Source organism: Hippichthys cyanospilos, chromosome 3 (genome assembly GCF_059441005.1).
Source record: "Hippichthys cyanospilos isolate Australia breed blue-spotted pipefish chromosome 3, RoL_Hcya_1.0, whole genome shotgun sequence".
Classification (NCBI taxonomy): domain Eukaryota; kingdom Metazoa; phylum Chordata; class Actinopteri; order Syngnathiformes; family Syngnathidae; genus Hippichthys; species Hippichthys cyanospilos.
This window is the reverse complement of record NC_142371.1, coordinates 26,242,185-26,267,011: the sequence shown is the minus strand read 5'-3', so window position 1 is coordinate 26,267,011 and position 24,827 is coordinate 26,242,185. Positions and strand designations below refer to the sequence as shown.

At 42.1% G+C, this 24,827-nt stretch overlaps 4 protein-coding genes across 7 annotated transcripts in view; 2 read left to right on the top strand and 2 right to left on the bottom strand.

The window, feature by feature from the left end:
* Positions 1–10,949, top strand: part of LOC148426574 (inversin-like) — a 38,388-nt gene extending 27,439 nt beyond the window's left edge. The window contains exons 16-19 of one of the 2 annotated variants that reach the window (XM_088409962.1): positions 422–576; positions 2,873–2,956; positions 3,209–3,341; positions 10,106–10,949. In XM_088409962.1, coding sequence (XP_088266088.1) covers positions 422–576; positions 2,873–2,956; positions 3,209–3,324 — 355 coding nt within the window. In that variant the 3' untranslated portion in view covers positions 3,325–3,341; positions 10,106–10,949. Of the gene's footprint in view, positions 1–421; positions 577–2,872; positions 2,957–3,208; positions 4,998–10,105 lie in introns of those variants that run through there. The other variant, XM_088409961.1, reaches the window with a different exon arrangement.
* Positions 3,899–15,887, bottom strand: LOC148426573 (testis-expressed protein 10 homolog). Of its 2 annotated transcripts, none has more exons than XM_088409959.1 (16): positions 15,731–15,887; positions 15,332–15,523; positions 15,024–15,211; positions 14,623–14,949; positions 14,209–14,421; positions 13,768–14,020; positions 13,560–13,672; positions 12,834–13,081; positions 12,539–12,674; positions 11,109–11,278; positions 10,118–10,295; positions 7,285–7,507; positions 5,667–5,747; positions 5,398–5,582; positions 5,119–5,326; positions 3,899–4,382 (listed from the first exon to the last, which is right to left on the bottom strand). In XM_088409959.1, exons 2-16 carry the CDS (start codon positions 15,521–15,523, stop codon positions 4,266–4,268), a joined length of 2,832 nt encoding a protein of 943 aa, XP_088266085.1. In that variant the 5' UTR covers positions 15,731–15,887; the 3' UTR covers positions 3,899–4,265. The 2 variants fall into 2 exon arrangements, with proteins under 2 accessions (XP_088266085.1, XP_088266086.1); XM_088409960.1 differs by having other exon boundaries at positions 12,539–12,671.
* Positions 15,888–16,286: 399 nt separating this feature from the next.
* LOC148426572 (uncharacterized) lies at positions 16,287–22,025 on the top strand. Of its 2 annotated transcripts, XM_088411466.1 has the most exons (13): positions 16,287–16,431; positions 16,655–16,752; positions 17,820–17,847; positions 19,162–19,239; positions 19,319–19,458; positions 19,729–19,854; positions 19,974–20,019; positions 20,109–20,168; positions 20,246–20,486; positions 20,600–20,723; positions 20,803–20,904; positions 21,460–21,562; positions 21,808–22,025. In XM_088411466.1, exons 2-13 carry the CDS (start codon positions 16,666–16,668, stop codon positions 21,843–21,845), a joined length of 1,173 nt encoding a protein of 390 aa, XP_088267592.1. In that variant the 5' UTR covers positions 16,287–16,431; positions 16,655–16,665; the 3' UTR covers positions 21,846–22,025. The 2 variants fall into 2 exon arrangements, with proteins under 2 accessions (XP_088267592.1, XP_088267593.1); XM_088411467.1 differs by lacking the exon at positions 17,820–17,847.
* Positions 21,692–24,522, bottom strand: LOC148426571 (RNA-binding protein 12-like). Its single transcript, XM_088411464.1, has 2 exons — positions 24,425–24,522; positions 21,692–24,327 (listed from the first exon to the last, which is right to left on the bottom strand). Exon 2 carries the CDS (start codon positions 24,285–24,287, stop codon positions 22,347–22,349), a length of 1,941 nt encoding a protein of 646 aa, XP_088267590.1. The 5' UTR covers positions 24,288–24,327; positions 24,425–24,522; the 3' UTR covers positions 21,692–22,346.
* Positions 24,523–24,827: the final 305 nt, after the last annotated feature.

The window sequence follows — 24,827 nt, the reverse complement described above, 5'->3', positions numbered from 1 at the left end:
ACATCAAGCAAGAACTGTAGAATGACTTCTACCTACAGTGCTTTAATAATCAGTTCCGATGCTTATTACGATCAGTTCCGATGCTTATTACGATAAATGTTACTATGTAAACTATCTTCAAAATGGGTGGAATTGGAGATAATATATAATTTTTTTCATCCGTTTGGTCATTGAATATAATGTCTTAGGTGTGTTTATTTGAATACAGTATAGTATATGGTTGTCACACATGAGGTTGTACCTCACTTTTGTAGTCATAAAGGCTTTCTATTCTATTCTTTAGAACGGAGCAGGCTGCAGGCTGTACTTTACTCCCAGCACGAGGCCATCACATAGCTGCTGTTTCCATTTATTTTATACAGTGAATGTGCAGCCCATTAAAAAGACTTTGTTGTTTTATCTAACGCACGTGTGTCTGTAGGCTCCTCGCACGCAGGCACACGGCAGGCAAGGCCTGCGAGGGGGCGGAGTTAGATGATTTGAACCACACCCACACCAGGAAGAGGCGGGCAGAGATGCGAACTCCTCATGCGAAACCTGCAGCCAATAAGACATCGGTGCTACAAAATATTTACGGTAAGAGCTGCATCAAATAATTATGCCTGAGGATGCAATACGATCATAATGTTTTCATAATTAGTTCATATTTTGTCTGTAATTAATCTTACAACTAAATTCAAAACACATTTTTACACTGACACTGACATCGCGTGCAAGGCTCAGTAACAACCAATCACAGCTTACCTGGTCTCTGGGTTTGGTCATGTGACGTTTTCAAGCTGAGCTATGTTTGGTTGTTGGTACGGGAGCCCTGAGTACATGATGTGAGTTTCAGTCAACAGTAAGTGGCAAAAAGCTTTTTTAATGGTATTAACTTATCCATTGCTAATGAAGTTCCAGTGCTGTTATATTGTGTATGATTATATTATATAAAAATATAATATTATATTGCGGCTATAGATGTCAAAGATCCAGTAAATAAGTGAAATGTCAAAAGTCCATTTGAACTAGGCTGGCAGTGAATGACTAAGTGACTTTTGACGTTTTCAATACACAGACAAGTTTGTGATTATCTTCTATTAGTGAATCTACCAAATGAAAACAAAGACACTTCTCATGTTCTTTTGTTATCAACAGTAGGAGAAAAAGTAGGTTGACAAAATTCAGATGTTTCTCCCGTATTTGGACTCTCAAACTCTGTTGATTTCATGTTCAAATTGGGCATTGTTGTCATTTACCGAGAGTTTTGCATCAGTAAAGTTGTTTACAGTGGAGCAGAAACACCCAACCCAACTAAGTTTAATATGCCTTTAAAAAGTTTTACAGGTGATGCAGTACTGTACTGCACACAAGAATAAATAGCTAAATATATAAATATATATATATATCAATCAAACCCCCCCCCACCTGTACTTAGAACCTCAAAGTCAGAAGCCAAGTTCAAGGAAGCTAGAAACCAGTCTGGCCGTCATCATGGCGTAGAACACTGTAATTGACTACAATGACCCGTGTTAATGTCCTGCGTGGCGCTTGTGTCCACACACTGGCCCAGCTGTCTGTTCGGAACCTTAAGGGCGGGTTTCACCCCGCCCACAGACAGGCTTGACCTTCATCACACATCAGCAGGTGATGATTGGAGAACAGGCCGGAACCTCGCTGCTCCCAAGCATTGCTGGTGGACAAACAGATGCAAAGATGGACATATCTCAGTGTTCTCACCCAACCTGGTGACGTGGATTTTCCTCCCCTCGTTCTCACCTCTCCTCCCTCCTCCGCCGTCGCTCTGACAGTCGCGGCATCGTGAAAAGTTCACAGCTGTCAGGGGGAATGTCAACAGTGTAGAGCGATCCGCTGAACACACACACACGCGCGCTTAACACGCACGTGCATGCCCGTTGCCTCTCCCGCAAAGATTCAGACAGACATTTGACATATGATTCTAGACTAGTTGGCACTGGCTATCATAATTGTGGGACACCTTGATCTAATTGCCTTCCTATAATTTCATCTCGATATCATTTTATCTCAGGGGGAGAGAGAAGGAATGATAACACCACAATGACATCCAGCTTTGACCTTTTTTCTGGAGTGATTCTTTGTAAAGCTTTTCAATTTTGAGGTGTACTTTGGCATTATAGAAGGAAAAGTACAGTAATTAGCGAGCATTATGTTCCAAACCAAACCCCTTCCCAAAAATGAAATCCTTGAAATTGACATACTCTATTTGAATATTTTCTATGCATGTTTTTTTTTATAGCATTTACACCACTTACAAATTGATTATTTATGTAGATTTTTAGAGTGGAAAAATATTGAATTATTCCAACATATAAAGGACGTTTGATAATATGAATGCTGTTTTTTTTTTCTCATTATAATTCAATGAACATTGTGCTGCTCCTTCTGGCGTGCACACCTTGGCCACCCGAAGGCCGTAAAAAAACAAATGATCACAGCTATTCTGTAACCCATTCCTTGCAGAGGATAAAGAATATACACATGTTACGTTGTTACATTGTCTGTCTACCTGTGTTGCTCCGCCCTCTGTGTGTCAATATCCATCCTTCCATTCACTTTCTTAATGTCCTTACAAGGTTCACTGGCTCGCTGGTGCCTATCCCAGCTGTCTTTGGGCAGTAGGCGTGGTACTCCCTGAACTGGTTGCGAGTCAACCGCAGGGTATTCCGATAACTGTTCTTTGAAAGGTTATTGCGCCACAACACCCTTGCTGTGGGTTAAGGCATTGATAACAATTTTGCCCTAAGCTATGGCAGAAATAAAGGCCATAACCACAAGTTATGTGGTTGTTTTGAAAGACAAAACGCCCAGCCGTGTTTTAGTGAAGATGTTAATATTTTTGTTTGCCTTCAAGGAAACTCCGTGGCCATACGGGGACATCCTTCTTTCTGTGGGTCTCACCTGCTCTTGAACGTACCTTTCCGCACACAGAGTCAGAGTAAGTCCATTTGCAAACACTCAGCTGGAGTAAATATGCACTACTCAAAATGAAAGGGATGTTAAGATTTGGAGGCAAATTTCAGGATAACCTTTGTAGCTCAATTTAATTTGACCTTTTGCATGCCCAAGTATGACGTTTCAGCACTTTTTGAGATTACTGTTTCCTAACATAACTAATTTTGACCACAATTTAGGTTCATCCTAAAGTAACCAAAAGCCCTCCATCTGAAGATGTATGTTTGAATTCTAGTGAGCGGTTTGGACTACGTGCACCTGACTGACACAGTGAATCAGGCCAGGCAGTTCTCCTACCACCTGAGGCCAGAAAGCGCCGGGCAGGGCCGCGGCCATCGAGGAAAACGTTGATGCACGCGTGCGCTCAAGTACTTTTTTTTTTTTTTATGTTTTCTCAGCTGGTTGGCAGCCCTTACTTTAATGGAATTACTGTACATTGTTCGCTTCTAAAATGAAGCCGTATGACATCAGAGGCATGACCTCACGGGGCGGGGGTTAAGTCTAGCCAAGCGGCCATGTAAAAGATAACCTTTTATCCATTGTGAGACACACACACACACACTTACGCATACACGCAAGACCCTAGCTCACACACTGAGATAACCTTTTCTCGTGTTGCGGAGAATGAGCCAGTCTGTCAACAGCCGCTCATGAACTCAGCCCACCTGCAGAAACAGACACACAATCTAAAAATGTTTCACGTCCAATCCGATACACATAATTTCATTTAATAAATCTGTTCATATATGGATTACACAAACCTATGAGTTGAATTAACCATTTTCCTGAAATTAAAAAGAGGTATCCATAAATGTATTGAGTGTATGTAATAATAAAAAGCCACAACTGTGGCCTGTGCCAAAAAAATAAGTCTAAAAAACATATACTGTACTGTATAAAAAATATACATTTGCACACACAATCCTTACCGTGTGACAGTTACACTTTATTGTATTTTTTTGTATAAGACAAAGAAATATGGACTCAAAATGCTGTGTAAGTATTTTTTCTCTTTTTTTTTCCCCCCCAATAAAAAAAAAAAACAAAAACATCACAGTGTATACAACAAACAATATTTCCACCAGGACAGGAGGGAGCTCCAAGCATAGTGAAGCGCTTTAGGAAAAAAAAGTTGCAGCAGTGTAAAAAAAAAAAAAAAAAACCTCAAGCAAAACATGGATCCAACTGTGTTCTTGTTAAGTTGTGAGTACAAAGCGCAGTCACTGTTGAGGTCTGGAAGTGTTTATTGTGTATCATAGTGGATGCGTGTTGGTTAATTGTGTGAGCGCACATCAGTAGACGTCTCGAAGGTTTCCACGTTGAGATGACGAGCCGTGGGCCACGGTGACGCTGTAATAGTAGAGCAGGTCCGTCAGCCACTGCTCCCTTGTGGGACCGTGAGAGTACCTCTGCAAGACACATATGGACGTGTCACACGTGTGCTCGAAGAACACACAAATCCAAACAATAAGTCATAGATATCAAATATAGTGTACTTTTGAATCGTGCAATTTACCCTCTACTTGTATTTTTGGCTTAGTTGGATTCTTCACTTTTGACTATGGCTAAGAAATTAATTACATTTATTTAAATAACTCATTATTGTAAGATTGTATTGTAGATTGTAATTACTGTATATTATGATTAGTAAAAGTAAGAAAGAAAGACATAAGACACAATCTTTGGGATTGAATGAGTTGATTTGATCAGTATATTTTGTATTTCACAAGCAATTAATACATTTGAAAATACAATTCTTAACTTGCTGTTGACTGAAAATGGCATCAATCAATCAGCTTATGAATGTCACATGAGCGAGCCATGATTGGTCGTTACCCGGACTTTGCGCACAGGTAAGGATTCAAAAGTATTATAAAATGACCTAGACCATTTTTACAGCTAAAAATGTCAACATAAATAGACTATCCCATTTAAGCAACTTATGCGTAAGCTGTAACTGTTAAGTTCCTTCCACATTTTTGAATCCCGAAGCATATGCTATTTAAAATGCTCCATTTGAAAATCCCTATTGTTTTTGTCTGAATATTTTCCACAGTGTTGGGTTTATTTCTATCATTAAAATCGATTGAAAGCTTAATTGTCTAGAATGATTGAAGAAAATTGAGGGGTTTTTTTTTTCTTTACCGTAAGATATTGGATGAGCTCTTGCAGCAGACTGGTATTGGCCATGAGCTGGTTGTGCAGCGGCGTGTGCTGCATCAGCATGGACAAAATGTGTCCCAGCTGGGGCAGCTCCTCCTGGCCCAGATCGGCCACGCGCAGCTGCAGAAGCATCCTGAGCAGGCGCGGCACGGTGCTTAGCGATGCCACGCACGCGCCCCAAATGGCCTCCCTGTGATTCACGCACCGAAGTGTTAAGGCCGCGCTTTGTTTCCGATGCGATGCGCCGGCGAGACGCGGGACCTTTTGTGCTGCTCGTGCGCCGCCTGCTGCTGCTGCTGAGTGACGAGCAGCGATAGAAGGCTGAGGCAGCAGCGTGACAACAATCGGAGCACGGGTTCAACGGGCAGGAGGGACAGGTCCATTAACCTGGAAACGGCTTTCAGGAGGCCGGCCGCCATGCTGTCGGGAACCACTTTCAGCTTAGTCTAAAATTAGAGACAGATTTTCCCATTAAATCCAATTCAGTTGGCAGCCTAATTTACAAAAGTCATGACTGATTTATTCCTCACCATGTATTCAAAGATGCCGTTTTGTAAGATTTCAAAACACTGAGCGTTTGAACCCAGACTTTCCAGACGCTGGCACACTTCCTGAAAATAAAGGACACATATTAACAAACGCATCGGAAGCACAACAAAACTTTGACATCGCACCGTTAAGTCTTTAGAGAGATTAACTTCTCAATTATATTGAGACATGCCGCACTGACGATATATACAATTATCATCTATAATAATTGTAAAAGGTCTAAAACTGAAAAATAATAACCAAGCGCATTAAAGTGCCGCGGAAAAAATGCAGTTTCACTATTCAAGGGCCAGCCTGGCACCTATTCCCAGCAAATAGCAGGACTCAACAGTATATGTAAAAACTTTCAATTTCAGTTTGCTGAATGCATCGTGTGGCGCAATTAATGAAGTTACAAGGACATTAATGCATCTCATGTGTTTGTAGTACTTGTAGTTCAATGGGTGTTACTTGACTTTAGGTTGTGTGTCAAGTCGTGACATCCAGGACAAAAGCCATGCCTTGCTCATCAAATCACTGCTTGTAAAAAGAAAGATTTGCTATGTTTTGAATGACATGTCACCTTACCAAATAATTTCATGATACATTTTTAAGGATGCAGGGTTATGGTATGGATTATAAATGATAACACTAGCTCTACTCACATAGAACTGTAAAATGGCTAAAGTACACACACAGGAAAAAAAAAAAAAAGTTAAAATAAAATTGACCACTTGGTTATTTTTGGTCAAAGTTTGAAGGTCCATAATCGGCCAGCACATTAATTGGTCATATCCTATTTATATTAGAATGTAAATAGGAATTGGACTTCTGAAAAGTACAATCTTGTGTTGAATAATTCTCTATAATATTACCTCAAATGAATTAATGAATTCAATGGACTTTTCTACTACCTATAATTTTAATAGAGGCACTAATCCACTAAGATTTTCCATTCAGAGTAAAGCAAATAAAACTTTTAATTTTTCTTTTTTTTTCTCTCCTAACCTAATAACCAGATTCTTATTCTACCACTTGAACAGACGCGTGCGTGCGCCAACATTTGTCATAGCGCTGCACCTGTTGACATTCTCCCCGTCATTAAAAAGCATCCCGCCTCATTAGTGGCAGCAGCGTTGACACGGTCCGTCCCTTCGTACCCCCCCTTCCGTGCACCACGTCTCTCCCCTTTACCTCCACATGGCTGTGATTGACTCAGACAGGCAAATGAGAGAGGCAGGATCTGAGGCCTTAATTGAGGTGCTGAATTAGTGATTAGAAGGCATCCCACCTCCCTATTCGCTCACGCACACACACACACCTGCCCCGGGGCATGGCTACCTAAACTGTAATTTCAGTGAGGAAATGTCACATTCCCATCACGCCACCGGCTCTCATTAGTGCTTGTACATATCCACAGTGGCTGATAACCAACCTGCGCGCTGCGATAACCCACCCCCCCGCCCCGATAAAGCTTTCGACGCTCTGAGCCGAGGCGAGTCTTGAGGGTCGGATGACGTCTGTCCAGTTTTTTTTATTTTTTATGTTTCGGCCAAACTATGTTTTCTCGAAGTACACGAAATGTTCCAGACAAGGGAGAAACACACGTGCGTGACGTACCTCCACGACGTCCCAGTGATGTGTGAAGTGGTCTACCGGGGTGCGGTGAAGCCTCAGGGGCGACAGGGGGGATGGGGGCGGCGCCCTGGTGTCGCCGGCCTCCTGCAGGGAAGCGAGCTGCTCGCATGAGAAGCCCGTCAGGGTGGAGAACAGGAAGCTGATGTAGTCCACGTCTTGTAGGGCCGCTTCCTGGCTCCCGACTGACCATCCACTCAGAGATGACCTGGAAAACAGGAAAGCAGCGGTGCCTTGAGATACGGGATAGGAGCCACTATTTTGTTCACTTTTTTTTTTTTTACTTGGGTGTAGGGTTGCGCAATTTTGAAAAATAATTACTTTTTGTGTCTTAATATTCCAACGGGATTGACTATGTAATCATTTTTTTCAAGGTCCTCTTCCAGTGTGATTTTTTTTTACCAATAAGCGCTAATTTGCATCACAATGAACCATCAGCTGTATTATACTTAAATATTGTGGTTAGGCTTGGTCTAGGTTTTATTCCCCAAATTCAGCAGCTGCTCACCCCATTATCCCAAATGGAGAAATCGTCCATAAAAGACAGGATAAAACTACGTACTAGCTTTATCGGGTCATCGCACCCAGCCTACTTTTGAGATTTGAGCAACAAACAACTCAGACAGTCATCTTATGAAATCATGCCGTGCCCCCAAGACAAGATGAAGGGATATCAGTAGCAAGACAGTGAACACAACGTTTAGTTGTGGAGAAGGCCGAGAGGCGCATGCAGAAAGTGCTAGTCACCGCATTCCTGCCTCCCAAAAATGAGTTCTTTGTGTGTCCACTTATTTCTCCTATCTGGACCGAGGTAACCTCTTCTTTGGGAACATGTTAATATTGCCCCACTGACACAAGAAATGAGTCAAGACGCATTAAGGCGTGCTGATTTTGGGAGCGTGATGGTGTGCTACTGCCATCTAACGGGAGCAATGTGCAATTTCAGGTTCTAGTCATGGCATCTCATCTGGCCTGAACAGCACTTTTTTACTATACTGTAATTGTAACTTAGCTACTTTACTAGCATATGCCATTTACAGACTTCACTGTGCCGCATTCCAACTCATGAGTTCAAATTTGCAAAACCCTTCAGTTTCAATCATGGCCACACAATGTCAAATTATCTCATGTGCACTTTGTCTTTTGCTTTGGCTTTCTGTGTGTCCTTTTGTGATGTCGCCAGCCAGGAGAGTAACGGTGAAGACGGTGAAAATAAGCACTAGAGAAAAGTGAATTTGATCTGGACCCTCAGTATAATATGAGTGAAGCAACACGGTAGCCTATAACACTTCCCAGGTTAAGCCAAGTTCAATTTATTCAATTTAAGAATTTTTGCTTGACAGCACTAATACATACATATACTGTGTGTGTGTGTGTGTGTGTGTGTGTGTGTGTGTGAGTGTGTACATACACACACACACACACACATACATATTGTGAGTATTATTTATTATGGGAAAGGATTGATTTGAATCTTGAAGGGAGCATGTGTTCCCTCAAGTTAGTTCATCTAGGTCATTGGTTTCAAACTCCATTCCTCAACGGCCGCAATCGCGCATTTTTTCAAGTCTTCTCCCTCAAACACACTTGATTTAAATGAACTTCATCAGCAAGGTCAGCAGGATCTTGGCAATTGTCTTATTGAATGAGGAGTGCTTGAGAGAGAGACGAGTCGGAAACATGTAGGTTTGTGGCCCTTCAAGGACTGGCGTTTTGAGACCTATGAGCTAGATTATAGCAGGGTTCACATTTTGTTTTAATGTGTCCAAACTACAGCCCGGATGCCATTTGCAGCCCATCTTCTACATTTTTGCAACCCACAGCAGATGCAATGTAAAATGCTGTTTAAAAAAGTACTATAAGCTTTAATAGTACCCTCTGTGAGAAATGTGGAAAGGTTTGCCTCATCGCCTTTAACACAGGCTTGACAGCAGTTTTTTTAAATAACAGATCATGTTACATCTTGCTTTATTGATTTTAACCATGTTTAATAGGTCAAAGTACGTCAAAATAAAATACATGACCCTTACGTCTTTCTAATGTTCGTATGTGGCCGTCAATGAAAAAAGTTTGGCTGCCAATGATTTAGAATAATTGCCGGCTTGCTTTTTGATTCATAGTATACTGTTGCTGACTGTGTTCCACAATGCTAAGTAGATAAGATAAAAAGAGTGTCAAAACTAATCTGGGGGTACACGGTAGTAAAACTTATTATATTATTTTCCCTCCTGAGTCGTCAGACTTAATCAATACACTATTTCAAATTATTGTTGTGCTGTAGATTTACCGGCACTTATTTTTTACAACATGCACGCATTTGAGTTTAAATTTGATGTGTTCAATCAAAAGACATTTATTGTTGGTCTACAGCTTTTGCTTACTCTTTTTATTTACATTTATTCATTTAGCATGGTAAATGTTATTGTAACAAAAGCCCTTCTACATTTTCTTTAAAAACAAAACTTATTAATATGGGGGAAATATGGCCATTTAACAAAAGTAGTGTGATATTTTTGATCAAGGTTATTATACCATCAAAATTTGATATCGACCATGCCTAGTGGTGTACTCGAGATAATCAATGCAGCAAACCGCACACAAAGATGTCTATCATAGAACCTGTGAGAGGCAGCATGATGCCAATAAATGAATAAAGTAATTGAAGAAGAAACACAAAAAGATAGGGAGAGTGCGAGCTTCTCTTTTTCTTGTGAAAAATTACTTGAGACGCGTCGGAACCTTCAACACAAGCAATTATTCCTCAATTTGTGTGGCTTCATTCTGTTTCATGTAACTATCACGGCAGAGCTGACCTCACCTCAGGTGTATAATACGAATGAGAGAGGCGGCGAGGCCAGTAGAGATTCGTCCGGTGCTGCAGCAAAAACTCAGATTGGCCAGGAGAGCACGGGACATCTTGGGAAGGAAATAGAGCAGCTGCACCATTTGTTGCTGGCACTCTGACGGGAGAAGAACCACAGCACCTTCCTGCGGATCTTTGGGGAGGCAAACGCACACGTCACGCTTACACTACGCGACATCATGCGCGACACTACGGAAAATTGCTATGATACCAGGAAAACCAAAACTAGTTAGTGGCAGTGAAAGCCTTGGACGCTCAGATAACGTGCGTGTATGCGTACGTGTGCGTGCGGTGTCTGTCTTTTGCTGACGCACATGCTGATGTCAGAAGCCCACAGACAAAAGAACTGTTGTGATGGTGAATTTCCAGCAGTTCCTGTTAGAACTCTTGACCACTCCCTCCACTCTTCTTCCTCCTCCTTGCTGCTGCTTCCTCGTCACACAACAATCACACTATCTGACCGTCCTGATCTTTGGAGCTTGTGGCCTAGCTTAATTCTGCCTGGGAGCTACAAAGTGCCTCCTAAAGCAGCTCGGCTGTTGTAAATTTTGGTTTTGGAGACGTTGAGCCAAGATTCTTGTGTAAGCAGTCAAGAGCATCTAAGGATTCTAGCCAAACTCCTGGGTAACTAATTATGCAGAAAATGTAACAGAGAATAGTTTTAGTTTATGAAAACATTTTTAACCAGTGAAGAGCTGGGCTAGAATCCTTAGTTGCTCCCAAGTAATTTTTCAGTAAAAGTAAGAGAAAGTAGTTGTGTGTGGTAATTTGATAGTGCACAAAACATAAAAAGAACAGTACCAGTGGAAAGTTGTGTTTTTAATTATTAAAAAAAAAAATAAAAAGTAGTGATGAGTATTGATGCTTTTTTGTGTATGCAAGAACCGCTTCCACACAAACCTAATGAGGACTATAACAAATGGATGCACGGATTTTACATGCGTACCGTAAAGCTTGCAGGCGTGCGTCTGAAGACTGCTGAGCAGGTCTTTGTTGCCTCGGGAAGCAGCAGCCTGAATGGACTGGATGAGCAGCGTGGAGAGAGCTGGGTTACGGTGGCCCAGCTGGGACAACTGCACGGGAAGAAACGCCAGCCATCGACTGAGCACCTTACTCCTTCAGAAGAGGAGAGACACAATAAGGGTTCATATTATCAGCTATTATTGTTAGTGAACGTCATGACGTCAACATGCGAGTGCCTGAGGGGTATTTGTGTTTGCGGTGTGTCTGCTGCATGCGCCACTAACAAATCTGCAAAATGATTGAATATGGATTTTGCGAATTAGTGCATTAGTGCTGTCTTCACGAGTGAAAATAGAGCTTTGGTTTCATACCTAGGTGACCTAACTTTTCTCTTAAGACTGCCCTGCTTTAAACCACCCAATCACTGAGCTAGGTGCAATGCCCACTGTTGCATAGCAATGAAAGCCATACGCTGCATGATAAAAGGTCGGAGAAACACTACCTCATTTGCACTATAACTAGCCTACACACACACACACAAAGTAATTTCTGCCAGTGTTCCAGTTGGCGATGGCTGTTAAGTTTTTCATTTGTGTATTTCTCCCAAAGCATATCAAATACTCAATCCTAATGAGATTTTTTTTTTAAAGCCAATTTGGTGTCGAGTAGCATTGTGAAATAGTGGTTAGCATGTCGGCCTATAAGTGTGGAGGTCATGGGTTCGCCTCCGGCATTCCAGTGTTGGGTTTTCATGTTCGCCCTCTGCCTGCTTGGGTTTTCTCTGGCAAAAAGATGCATGGAAGGTATGTTGGACATTCTAAAATGTCCTTAAAGTGTTCATGTGTGTGAATAGTTGTTTGTCTTATGTGCCCTGCAACCAGTTCAGAGTGTATCCCGCCTATTCTCCAAAGACAGCTTGGATAGGCTCCAGCGTGACCGCAACCATTAAAATGATAAGCAGTCAAGGTAACAGATGGATATTTGATGTCACCTTAACCATCCTTACTAGATGGGCTTCTGTTGTAGTCTCTTGTTAGAGTGTATTTAAGAAATAATCCCATTTTAGAACCGAATTGCAGAATAATGGTTTGCACTTGTGGCACGTCCACCTCACAGTTCAGGGACGCGAGTTCAAATCCAGCTAGCTCCGGCCTTCCTGTGTGGAGTTTGAATGTTCTCCCCGAGCCCACGTGGGTTATCTCCGGGCGCTCCGGTTTCCTCCCACACTCCAAAAACAAGCATGGCAGCTGTATTGGACATATTAATTGTTCTTAGGTGTGTTTGGGTGCGTGAATGGTTGTTCGTCTTGGTGTCCCCTGCCTACTGCTCGAAGTCAGCTGGGATAGGCAAGCAAGCCTGCGACCCTTGTGAGGATAAGCGGCTCTAGAAAATGGATGGATGGTTTGCACTTACCTCGTAATATGTGACTGTCCTTGCTCTTGGAGATAAATTTTGCTGTAGAAAGACAGAAGAAGAGATCTGGTCTGTAGTGTCAGGTGCCTCTGCTGATAGTACGCGTACACTGCTGCAAGCAGGTCTTCTGTCACTGCTGCAACACAACAAAGTAAGGACGTTTCCACGATTGCAATTCATCTGTTATTGCATTTTATTCAAGGCTAATCAAAAGCCCCAGCATTAGGAGCATATACTGTATGCAATGTAAGTCCAATAAAAGGCTATTTCATGCAAACATGTTCTAAAGACTCACTTTTGCTTTTTTGCGTGAGCACCATCCTCCACACAGTCCCGAGCAGCATGTGCAGCTGCCGATAGCTGAGCTTCCCTTCGCTGCTGAGCGTGTCTCGTACAAAAGTCCTCAGGGGCGTCAGCCAATCGCCGTCCGCCTCTTGGCCACATCCCTGCCGCTGGCTCAGTGACACCATCACTTGGCTTAATGTGATGTTCAATGCCAGGGGATCCACCGTCACATCGGGGATAGCTGCAGTCTGCTTGCACCTATGGTAAAGACAGTTGAAATGAAGCCAATACACAATATTTATAGTATGCCCCATAGTAGAAAAATACACTTTACCCCAAATACCTAATGGAATCCTCACTAAGATACTTGAATACTAAAACATTTAATAACTGCATCCCTAAATCTATCTGACCGATACAGTATTTAGGTTTCCTAATTCTTTTAAGTTTTACATTCAGCAGCTAGTCAAGAAGCTGAAAGTGCATCTGGGTATTTATTTCCGACGGTAGTCATGTAGTTGGGCTGAAATTAGAGGACTGTTTTGGCCATTAAAGAGTTCATTCCATTATTTTTGTTTCAAAAGACTTCAGGGAGCCATTGACTGCATTGTTTTTTAAATCCCAAGTACTGGATTCTTTTTGTCCAAATATTTAAAATATAGAAAGTGTTGTGCATAACACATAAAACAGATAAAAAATATTCTTGTAAGAAGGAGAAAACAACAACAAAACATACCTCTTGTTATTAACTTTCTTCTTATGTTTGGGTGTGTCACGGAGACCGTAGGGAAAGTTTTTCATGAAATGCTGTTTAAACTCTCCTAAGTACTCTTTGCGGAACCATGCATCCTAGGAAAAAGAAAAAAAAAAACACATCTTCTATAAAGAAACATTCTAAAATGTTTTCATGATTCCAGGGGTATTTGTTGCTTTCCTTATCTCACCAGCGCATCTTGATGCTCCTTCCGTGGCGCCAGCTTTCGGAGCAGTTGCAGAATGGACAGGACCTGGAACATTACAGACATAGCCTCTGGGCTCAGCAAGTGACCTCCCTCAGAGTGGTTCCAAGGTGAGTCACTAGTGTTGGCCTCCACCCACACTTCCAACAAAAGTGGGACCAGCGTCGATGCAAAGCTCTGGACAGCCTCCGCCGAGTCCAAACCTTCACATGCTTCACCTGGATGATCTGAATCTGGTCTATTGAAATAACAATATTGGGAAATAAAAGGTTGTTGAGACATGACTGTGAAAATTTGGGGCCATAATCTTCCTTCAGGTGTCTCTAATGATGACGAAGATAAAATTCCACATCTACATTAACATTTATCCATCCATTTTCTTAGTACTTGTTGGAAAATAAATTAATAAAAGCATCACTTTCTTACCTGAGTTTAAATGTTGAATGCGGACTTGGTTTGCTCCCAGAGTGCTCATACACCTTAACGCAAATCTTGCTGTTCATGATCTCCTCCCAGGTGACATTCACAGGCGTAATTCTGCTCTCGCCACTCGAACCAAACACTCCCTCAGATGGGGCTGACATGTCACCTTCCTCCACTGGTCTTTCCTCAACTACTGCTTGAAGGAAACGCCCGAGTCTAAAACATAAGTGACACCATTTGCAAGGTTAGCAGCAGAATTTTTAGGGGGCAAGTTCAACCACAATTTTTCAACATCAAAATGAAATGTACAGAACAAATGAAAGTGTGAATAAATCTGCTGGGATAAAGTGAGCTCATGATAAATGGGTTCAAGAACTAAAAAGCTGTGTTTATATGTTTGTTTCCAATGAGTAGTACCTGAGGAGAACAGAGAAGCGCCACTGCTGGCTGGTCACACTCCTATTTGGGTTGACGGAGAGTGCCCATGTGCATCCCTTGACCTCCTGTTCCTTTTTAGCTCTTCCGTTACTCTGTCTGTGAGAAATTAACTCCAGGAAGTTGGTGAGTAGCACAGCGGGCCGTGCTGCAAGCAGAGCCGGATAGTGCTCCAACAGCACATCCAGAACCTTCATGGCATCTTCTTGGATGCTCAACTCAATGTGAGTCATGGCACAACACAGGTGGGCGCTGAGGAGGGGGAAAAATGGAGCCACACGTTCCGCGGGCACAGACTGGGCAATATACCTGTAATTAATTCAAACTGTTACCGTAGTTGTGACAGGGGTGACTGGTACTAAAATATTTGTTTTTTTTCGAACCTGAGCACACGTGTGGCTGTCACCCGAACATTGGCATCCTTGTCTGTGAACACAGCAGCCACCTCTGACAACAAGCGGGACAAATGCTGCTCTAACAGAGAAGGATTTGCTGACAGCAGCTCCCTTAAACCAAGTAAGGCTCCATGCTTCACATTGGCATTGTAATGATGGAGCTGAGAGAACAGGTCCTGATAAAGGGGAAATTAATGCACACAAAATTGTCAAAACAGTTATTTGCTGCTGTTTGTTTACATCTGAAAAACGGCATTGGTTCGTGAGTACAAGAACCACTGATACAAAACACTTACATTGATGCCAAGCTGCCTGTTTGTAGTCGGACCACTGATGTCTGTCTTGAGTTGTTCTGGCAAATATATTCCCTTTGTGCGAAAATTCGTATTGGTGGCATTGTCTGCTCTCGGCTTCTTCTTTCCCACTTTTAATTTCACCTTTAGGAAGTCATCTTGTCTCTTCTTCTTCTTGGATTTCAGTTTAGCCATCTGTAATCAAAAGTTTTATTTGATTTAGAACAAAATGGACAAAACAGGATGGAAATGCATCACCACGCTGCAGAAAATGAAATAGAAAACAGCTCGCAACCAAAAGAGTGACGGTCACATTCTCCCAGACATGCTGCAGGCTTCTCTACATGTATTAGCAAGCTAACTGAATAAGCAACATTACCAGTGTTTTTTTCTTTAACCTACCTCAGCTCAGCTCTTGTCTGTGCTTGTTATAATTTTACACTGCGACGCAGACTCGTCGATATGTGAAGGAGAAGAATATGCACAGATAATACTATCGTTTAAGTGTTAAGTTAATATTTTGTCTTTTTTGTGCGTGTAATGCGCGTCGTTAGGTTGATTCAAATGTACGCTTACTTTCTAAACCGACGCCGCCCTTTTTCATAAGAATAACAGCGGCGGGGCATAGGGAATAAACATTTAGCTATCAATATCACTCGTTTTTTACTGTGATAAAACGTGTGACATTTTTATTCACAAAAAAAGACGGTTTCTATGAAAATTGTAAGGATCGGTTTTTAAACAGAAATTAACTTCTCCCATATCTGTCAAAGATGTCCAAACGTTAATCTCAACGGTGTGTCTCGGTGAGTAATACAAACACATATCAGTGGTGGTCCTCGTAAATGCCTTAGACAAAGGATTCATTTGCTTTAAATTGAATTTCTATTTGATGAGTGGACGCGTGAAAAAAGATTTTTTCTTAACTGACGCTCTTCGTCTTAATTTTACTTTAGAGGTATTAATTTAATTCAGTTGGCAATGCGCGTTTTTTTAAGCAGGCACATTTCCGGTATTCTCAAACAAAAATATCTTTCGTCGCCTCCCACCGTTGTTCAATCAGCCGTCAACTTTCATTGGAGCTTTTATTGAAAACGTCTCAGGTAAATATTGGAATAGTTATATGTTTTGTGGAGTAAGTTTCTGTTGTTTTATCAAAATGTATTAGCGTTCTTCAAAAAATGGCTTGATTCAGGCCTAAATGAAGTTGCGTCGCAGGTTTATTGAGTGGACGAATGCACTGTGGTCACTGCGTTATCTGCTTAATCTTAAAATGGCTACCCTGGTCTGACTTTATTTTTCTGTGTTTTAAACATCGATCTGAAGAAACCGAGGAAATGAATTTCAACCGTGCAGGTAACCTTTTTGCTAGCAAAAACACCCAGAACAAAGGGCCGCTCTTGAACACCAAGATGTTCGGAGAGGTAAGTATTTCGTGAGACGGTCACTTTGTTTTATAAAATAATACCTAAACAATAAGAGGAGTGCGGGAATTGTGTTAAGTTTAAATTGTAACTGATAAAAGACTCAGCTGCAACCTGCGGCATTCACGTGGGTCTTTGATCTTAATCGCTGTTCCTTCGGGAAAGGGAGTATTAATTCCCAATCCCGTAAATCCCGTGTATGCATTCTACATTTTAATCCTCATGACTGCATCGCCCTCTGACCCTCACAAATGTGAACGTGATCACTGTCGTGAGTAAAGTAACGATAACATGCACTTGTGATCTTAATGTAATGCCTCTTTCATTGAGCACATTGCATCCATGTAAATGAACATGAGGCCTTGGCAGAAACTGAGGCAACACGTTGAGATCATTATCATCTTATACCTGATGAGCAGTGGACACTGTTCCTGATGATTGGAACATCACAAGTGTCTATTTTCCAGGTAGAATAAAATATCAGATTGCAGTCATGTAATATGTCCCCACTGATGTTAAAGTAGGATCAGTAAACGAATGGAAACACTTCTCAGGATACAATTCCGAATGTGGAATTCTACATTTGTCCCGCAACAAAATCCCCTTTTCATTAAGAGGCCACCTTCATCTAATCAATAGCTTGTTTTCGTTCTAAACAAAAGATGAAATGAATGCCAGAAAAGTGGCATATTTGCCCTGAGGTTTGAATCTTGGTTCTAATCCTCCTGTGTGGCGTGTATTTGTTCTTCCTGTTCTAGGATTTTTTTTTAATGTACTCTGTAATTGAGTGCTATTTAAGAATGAGATTGAGGGCTTGGCCTTTATTTACCTGTGGCCTCTGGCCTTGATACTCATGGCGCACATTCTCACTTTGTGAGAATTCACACTGACTTGTGGCTATTAGTACACATTTAGCCACGACAATGATGATACAGGAGCGTCATCATACAATGTTTACATTGCGTAGTGAGCAGTTCAGTCCCCAGCTAAATTTCGCCATGTCACTAATTCCTCTATGTGTCTTTCTCCTCCTTGTGGACTTAATTCCATCCTCATGACTCGGCAAGTACGAACAACAGCACTCTGCTGACATAGGTAAGTCTTCCACACGTGTACTTGGTACACTGCCTAAGCTGAGAGAATTGAAGCTAGAGTCCTTGTTGTCTCTGCTTCATATCATGTGTCTACCACACTGAAACTTTCAGCTATTGGGCTTGGTGTGTGCCAGTCAAATGTATTGTTTAACGGAAACCAATAATCTGTAGCTGGACCAAGACATTTGTTAAATGATCAAAATCATTTTTTATAATAGACTGCAAACCTGTAACCATTTCGGGTTTGCACATTTAACATTTGTTTTTGCTTCACTAAACCTAATGAGTTTTAAAGGATGTAAATGAATGAATGCAGAGCTTTTGTTCTGCAAAAATACCATGAGTAGCCGCAGCCAGTGGGTTAGCAGCCCAGGCTTTTCACCTGCTGGTTGACCCACTTGACTCTCAGCTGGAGGGGACAATGGTCACGTGGTTCAAGCCTCATACGTGACTGCTACATGGCTGAACTCTGCTCGTGAGGCTAGCAATTAATTGTATACAGTTTAATAACGTAGAGGCAACATTACCCAGTCAAACGACATGTAAATACCCACGTAATTCCAGTTTACTTTGGTGTCTGCTCTTTATTAACGGCATCGGGACGAAATGACAGGAGCCAAAGTTGACTGCAGTTTTCCAACTTTGGAGGTACAATCGGAGCTCGGCAATGCACCTCTGTCAGGTTCTTTCACAATGCTTGAACCGGATAATGAAATTTGACACATCTCTGAACCAATTCTACTGGAAGTATTCAACTCCTGCTCTTTTTTTTCTTCCTAGGGTAGTCAATTTTTTCATCAGACACCCTTTTTCACTGAGTTCTGTGTTGAAGGCACAGATGAATAAATGCAGGACTTTGTCACTGCTTTATGTGAGGCCTTGAAGTTACATTGGCTGACTTAAGGCTGAACTTGCACTTCATGTGTGACTTAACATATTTCCACTTGACTTAATCTTTAGGTCCCAATCATCCCCTTCCCAATATGTGTAAAAATCTGATAGGTATTGGCTATTTTGCTAATGCATCTCCAGGGACAGTGGTCTTTGCAACTATTTTGCCACTGGATGGCACTGTATCCCTTCCTTTTGCATTTCAAACTGTGCTTCCACCTTGACACTGTTGAGACTTTCTACTATTTGAATGGCGATGTTTTTTTTGATACCCCATGAGAATACAATACCGACTTATAAATTGGTGTGCTTTGAAAAATATGTAATTCTGTTTTTGGACATTACTGCTAAAAATCACTTTTTAAAACACAATAATTGCTTTGTTTGGGTTAACCACCCCTAAATATCACTGATGTTTTACCAGTGTATGTCAGAGGAACGTCTTTCCAGACAGTACCATCAATTAACCAACTTTTGGATGACATCTCAAACTCTATGCTGGGTAAGTTAAAGATTTTTGTCCATATACAGTCACCATTGGACAAAACGCTAAAGCATTGTCATGAATGAAATGTTATCAGGTCTTCAATATGTGTGGGAGTACCGCAGCCCCAGTAAGACTGTACCGCCACACTATGAGTGCAAGCTTTGCAAGGTGACCCGCCTCCAGCATGATATGATCGCTCATGTGAAAAGCGCGCAACACAACTTTGCGTACTTGGTGAGTCATTGGGTTTTTATTTGTACAATAAAGGACAGCGAATACTTACTGTGCTTGTAGAAAATAATGGCGTGCACATGACGACTCATGTTTTCTAATAGGCGTAAGAGTGATAGGTGCAGCCGCTTGCTTTTATTGTTAGGTGGATTTCACTATCAATTCAAATCAATCTTTTCTTTACATTACATTTGAGCACTTGACTTTACTGCATTACTCAATGGGCTTCACACTTACTTTTTCTATGACGATACATCTTTGTCACGTAATCAGAAAAAGATGCATCCTAACAAAGTCCCCTGGGACAAGGAAGAACTTGCCAGAGATGCTGGTGTGAGGAAGACTGTTAAGGACATGGCAGCTGATGTTGAGCAGTTGATGGGAAGGGGAAAAGTCAGGGTGAGCTTTGATTTTTCATCCCCATTTACAGAATTTCAACTTGACAAGATATAGCTTCATTTGCCTGTAATAAGTTGTTTCTGGAGTATGTTTTCCTATTTGTTTTGGCGATGCTTTAGGTGATCATGAAGGAGCCCTATCTCATACCTGTTTTCAAAGGACTCGGTAAGTTTTTTTCCAATGAACTTGTCTGTGGAAAATGTGACTTGTTGGGATCTTTGGCTCCATTTGGGTACATTTTTGTCTGTTTTCAGCTTCTGCTCAACCCAGGCATTTACCAGAAGACAACATGGAACCCAATGAGCCACTATTTGGTGAGTTATTTTTGTTATGCTGCCCTATAGTGTGCCTTGTTCATAACCTGGATTAAACATTAACTCTGGTTTTCTAGGTCAAACGTTCAAAGACCAGACGTTTCATGACAGAGGTCTTTGCAATGAGTACCAAAGTGAAAACGAGGACGAATATGAGCCTTCCCATTCGAAACGATTTTCACCCAGGCGACGTTTCCCGGACTCCAATCCGGATGATTACGAGGGACCCAATTTTGGGCGCTTTTCACCCAAGGCACCCAATTTTGGGCGCTTTTCACCCAAGCGACGTTTGCCAGATGCCGATATGCCTCCAAGACTGTATCCGCATGCCCGTGGAGATGATTTTAGCCAAAATAATGAACATTATTGTCAAAAAAACAATGAACCTTATTGTTTTAAACTGAATGAAAGTTTCTTGACCAGTACCAAAGTGCCCGGGATAAGATGCCTCCCAGTCTACTGGACAGACCAATAAAGAGACCATTTAGGAGGCCAAGTCCCATGGACGAGCCGCCTGACAGACACTTGGATTCAGACGCTGTGTTTCATTTCCTGGTATGTGCTTCATTTCATGCCAATCATTCCTCCGCTTAATACTAGTGTACAATAATGCTGAGTCTCTTTGTGTGTTTAGGATACCTTCCAGATAGAGAATGAGCGTGATGCACAGTTTGCGCTGAAGGTGACACAGAAACTAACAGAGCAGCTGATGGAGTTCAGACTGAAGAGTATAAACGTAAGCAGCTTCACTCATGGAAAGTTTTAAATGGGGTAGGCAAGACAGCTGCAGATGCATGTGCCTCGAATAAACAGACTTTAAAAATCAGACTGCTCCCCCCAACTTATAAAGAGTGCTGAATAACGCCAGAGAACGCACTAACTGCTGACAACATGTGCCATAAAATAAAGTGTCAGCGTAATTGTTTTTTTAGTGCCGTGAATTATCAATTGAATGCCATTTCAAAGCGGTGTTTGTAATGAGACATGACTCGTGAACAACAGTTTCTGCGGTTGAGTCAGCCGCGGTGGCGCAATGTTTCCGGGAACAATTTTCAAAACGTGTTCATGTCCATACATGTCACCACACTTTGAAGCGTGTTTGTCATGCAAAGCAGTAACCAATGTTCTCCTGCGTACTCCCTCCAGTCAAAAAAAATAAATCTTGTGCTGTGCAGGGACAAGAAATCTCGCGGCATCTTCATCGCACGAGATTTTATCATATGACGTTTCATTCTATCCCTATGGGAAAATAGAATCACGTGTCCTTGTCAATGGCATCTGTTCTCCACAGGATCATAGTGAGAGGGACTTTTCAATGAACTCAAACTTCTCGTCGTCGCCCTCCTCCAGCATGCCAAGAAATAATGACAGATACTCTCAAGCTCTACCTAGAGGTATACTACACTGCCAAAATTAACCTTTCATTCATTCATGCTTTATTCACATTAGCCAGAAAAAATGTGTGCTCATCACCTTGTCAACTTAGTTGGCCTCAGAATTACTTTGTAAGGTTCACGCGTAACTTGTAGTTTCACATTTTTATTGACAATTTTTGTACAGGATGGATACTGTTCAGGCGAAGTCAAAATGACCACGCAAGCTTTTATGCGATCTTGATTCAGTGTGTATCACCCGACAGGTCAGCCTCGGTTCTTGAATGGCCCTCGCAGATTCTAGCGACGATGCAACAACTCAAGATCTTTGTCTTCAGTGTGTCCATTTGGTCTTAATGTGCAGGAGCAACTTTAATACTGTACATACATTTCATAAATCTTTTTTACCTATATTTTGAGGGGATGGGGGGGATTGGGTTTCTCTTCAGTCTTCAATGCCTGCAATAAACAAATGGCAACGCGGTTTTTCGATTGACTTGCTAAATCAGTAGTGCCCATGTACGTTTTCCAACAGAAAACATCAGGGAAAAAAAGCTTGAGAAATCTGCAAACATACAGGAAAAAAATGCAGCTCTTTCAAAACAGTCTTAACTTTAGTGAAAGGCAGATAGATGAGTCCGATGCACAAATCTGAAATGTGATTTGGAGACAGGATTTTAGTAAAGGTTGGGGGAGCTGATGTTGGCAAAAACATGTGACAGTCCAAAGAAAATTGTGGCGTGGCAGTGGCTTTTTTTCTTCCGGTATAAAAATATTTATAGTCATCGGAAGCACAGCAGCTCCTTTAATGCAGGCCTTCGTTAGCAAAGATGTTCATTTGTTTAGCGGTAATACGTGTTATAATTGCATTTTCTCCCAGCAAGTCTTGGCTGAGCTTCTCGGCCATGGAAACAAACTTCAAAGATTTAAACTGCACCATGGCCGTGCATGAAGCTTTGCCATCATCGTTTAAAGTGATGACGTCGTCTTCTGTGACTTTATATTTGCGTGACAACTCCAGCATCAGGGTTTCCTTCATATTTTCCGGCATGTTTTGAACTAACAGGCAGGTTTTCGTTCTTTCATGCCGTTTCTTTTCCAAAATCTCACTTTTTGTGTGGGAAGTCCCGTTGGATCTGCTTTCTTCCAATTGATTTTTCCTTATCATGTCATTCATTTCAGGCCTGCTAATGGCCGACACTTGAATGCGGCCTGACCCGAAAGGCAAGTCATCTCGAGTCATTGCATGTTCATAGTCTTCCTTGCGGTTCAAAATGAGGAAGGCCGTGTCCGTCCGGTCTCTGTTCTTGTCAAGTAAGTGTAGTATTTTAGATTTTGGCATATGATAAAATTCAAACATTTGCATTAACTCGGTCTTGGTTGTCAACACAGACAGATTGCAGACTTTGATAATGTATTCTTCTTTTGGAGCGTACAGTCTGGCCTTTTTGGGAGGTTTGCCTTCCTCCTCCGACCTGAGTTGATGTTTGCGGTTCGCCGTGTCTGTCAGGGACTCTCTCTTCCTTTTTGGGTGAGAGCTTCTGCATTCTTTCATCGCTAGGTTCCACAGAACCTCCGTGGCTTTGCGTACTTCCACGCAAACAGGGCCCATGAAGTGATTGTTAAACTGCAGCGCGTTAATCGCGTCTCGCTTATTGCCAAACTTGACGAGGCACACGTAGCGGTGTTCCAACTTCATGTTGGTTACAACTTCCTCAACCTTCAGACCTTTAAAAAAACATATTATATCCTGCTTCGTGATTGAGGCTGGCAATCCAAACAGCCTCACGTAACCCGGCACTGACGCCTGCGTCTCTAGAATTGTTCCTCTTTCCTCTTGTCGGCCATTTTGTGACATAACCTCCTTTTGGTCACTTTGACAGGGCTTGAGACTTTCCAGCGCAGTACAAACCCCCAGGAGAAATGCATTTTGTAAAATGTCTGACGTCTGTGGCTCATCAGGATTTGGCACGTACTCACCAGTAGAAAAATTGGTGTACTGGTTGCATATTGGTGGGCACTGACTAGGAGCAAGCGCTTGAAATTTTTGGGGGGAGTGTGACTTATCATAAGCCTGTACAAAATCACTGGAAACATCAGGTGATGAAATTCTGAGCGCAGGTAACTCATCACAGCTTTGCGGATGCCCACTAATGGCGGGAATTGTTCTGGGGTCACATGGTCTATCACGCATCTGAGAACCCCCTTTGGCAATGGGGGGTGTCCCCGGCTCACAAAGTTTATCAAAGGGCTTAACGCATGTATTGGAAAAAACATGTGGATACGTTTCCCAATCGCGCGGCTTGCCTAAAGTCTGCAGATCTCCACTCGGCAAGGACGGTGATGAAATTTTGAGAAAGGAGGCAGACGCAGTTCTAGGATCACGTGGTGGTGACTTCGGGGTGAAAACTGGAGGCGCCACAGATGGTGGCAGAGTTTCACCTACCGAATGCTTCTTCTTTTTCTCCCTAAATTTTTGTAGTTTACATTCCAGTTCTGGAATACTACTCAAACATATGAGCACCTTGGAGCCTTTCAGAAGACGTCCGCTGCGGCGGACGGCGGATCGGGCCTCACTTTCAGACTTGAACGCTATAAAGGCCTCGCGGTGCGGTCCTCCCAGGATCATGATGCCGCAAGTGAATATCTTCAAACCCGGAAAAAAGTCCCGGATGTCCTTGGCGCTCGCTTTCGCGTCGAGTCCCTCTAAACGCACAATGCCGGCCTTTTTTCCTCTTCCGTCCATTTTCCCCCTCCGTCATTCGCTCCAACAAACTGGCTGTTTTCTTGAAAACAGAAGGTAAAGAGTCACAAGCACGATGGGGGAAAAATGGGGGGGGGGGGGGGGCGGATAACTCGGGTAGGACGAAAAAAAGTACAAACCAGTGCTTTCGGGAATAGTTGACGAAAGAGTGGGTGGGTGACGGGTGATTGCGTTTTTGTATGCTTACGCCTACACATTTATTCCCGCCCATCTTGGTCCATGGCGATTGGTCAGTCTACGTCATGGAATACATCACTATTCACCGCCCACTTTGTCCTCGCTTGCAAGAAGAGATGCCAAATTAGTAAACACAAGTAAGTAAACATTTTTGAAAAGCAAACTTGTTCAAATATACCTGCAAAGACGTTTGAATGTTGGATCAATATTGGAAAACATCCATCATCAAAGTCAGTATTTGCCCTTTACATTTCAACATGAATCGTTGCCAAAGTTAGTATTGACCCTTTACATTTAGTTAGTATTGACCCTCCGCGACAATTAAACCGTAGCAGCCACTGATGT

Coding starts and splice junctions, on each gene's coding strand:
- LOC148426573 (XM_088409959.1), bottom strand. CDS start 15,523: ATGGCTAAACTGAAATCCAAGAAGAAGAAGAGACAAGATGACTTCCTA. Junction 13,673..13,767: donor AGGAGCATCAAGATGCGCTG/GTGAGATAAGGA, acceptor TCTTTTTCCTAG/GATGCATGGTTCCGCAAAGA. Junction 12,675..12,833: donor GCTCACGCAAAAAAGCAAAA/GTGAGTCTTTAG, acceptor GTTGTGTTGCAG/CAGTGACAGAAGACCTGCTT.
- LOC148426572 (XM_088411466.1), top strand. CDS start 16,666: ATGAATTTCAACCGTGCAGGTAACCTTTTTGCTAGCAAAAACACCCAG. Junction 20,020..20,108: donor ACCTGTTTTCAAAGGACTCG/GTAAGTTTTTTT, acceptor GTCTGTTTTCAG/CTTCTGCTCAACCCAGGCAT. Junction 20,905..21,459: donor TCAGACTGAAGAGTATAAAC/GTAAGCAGCTTC, acceptor TGTTCTCCACAG/GATCATAGTGAGAGGGACTT.
- LOC148426571 (XM_088411464.1), bottom strand. CDS start 24,287: ATGGACGGAAGAGGAAAAAAGGCCGGCATTGTGCGTTTAGAGGGACTC.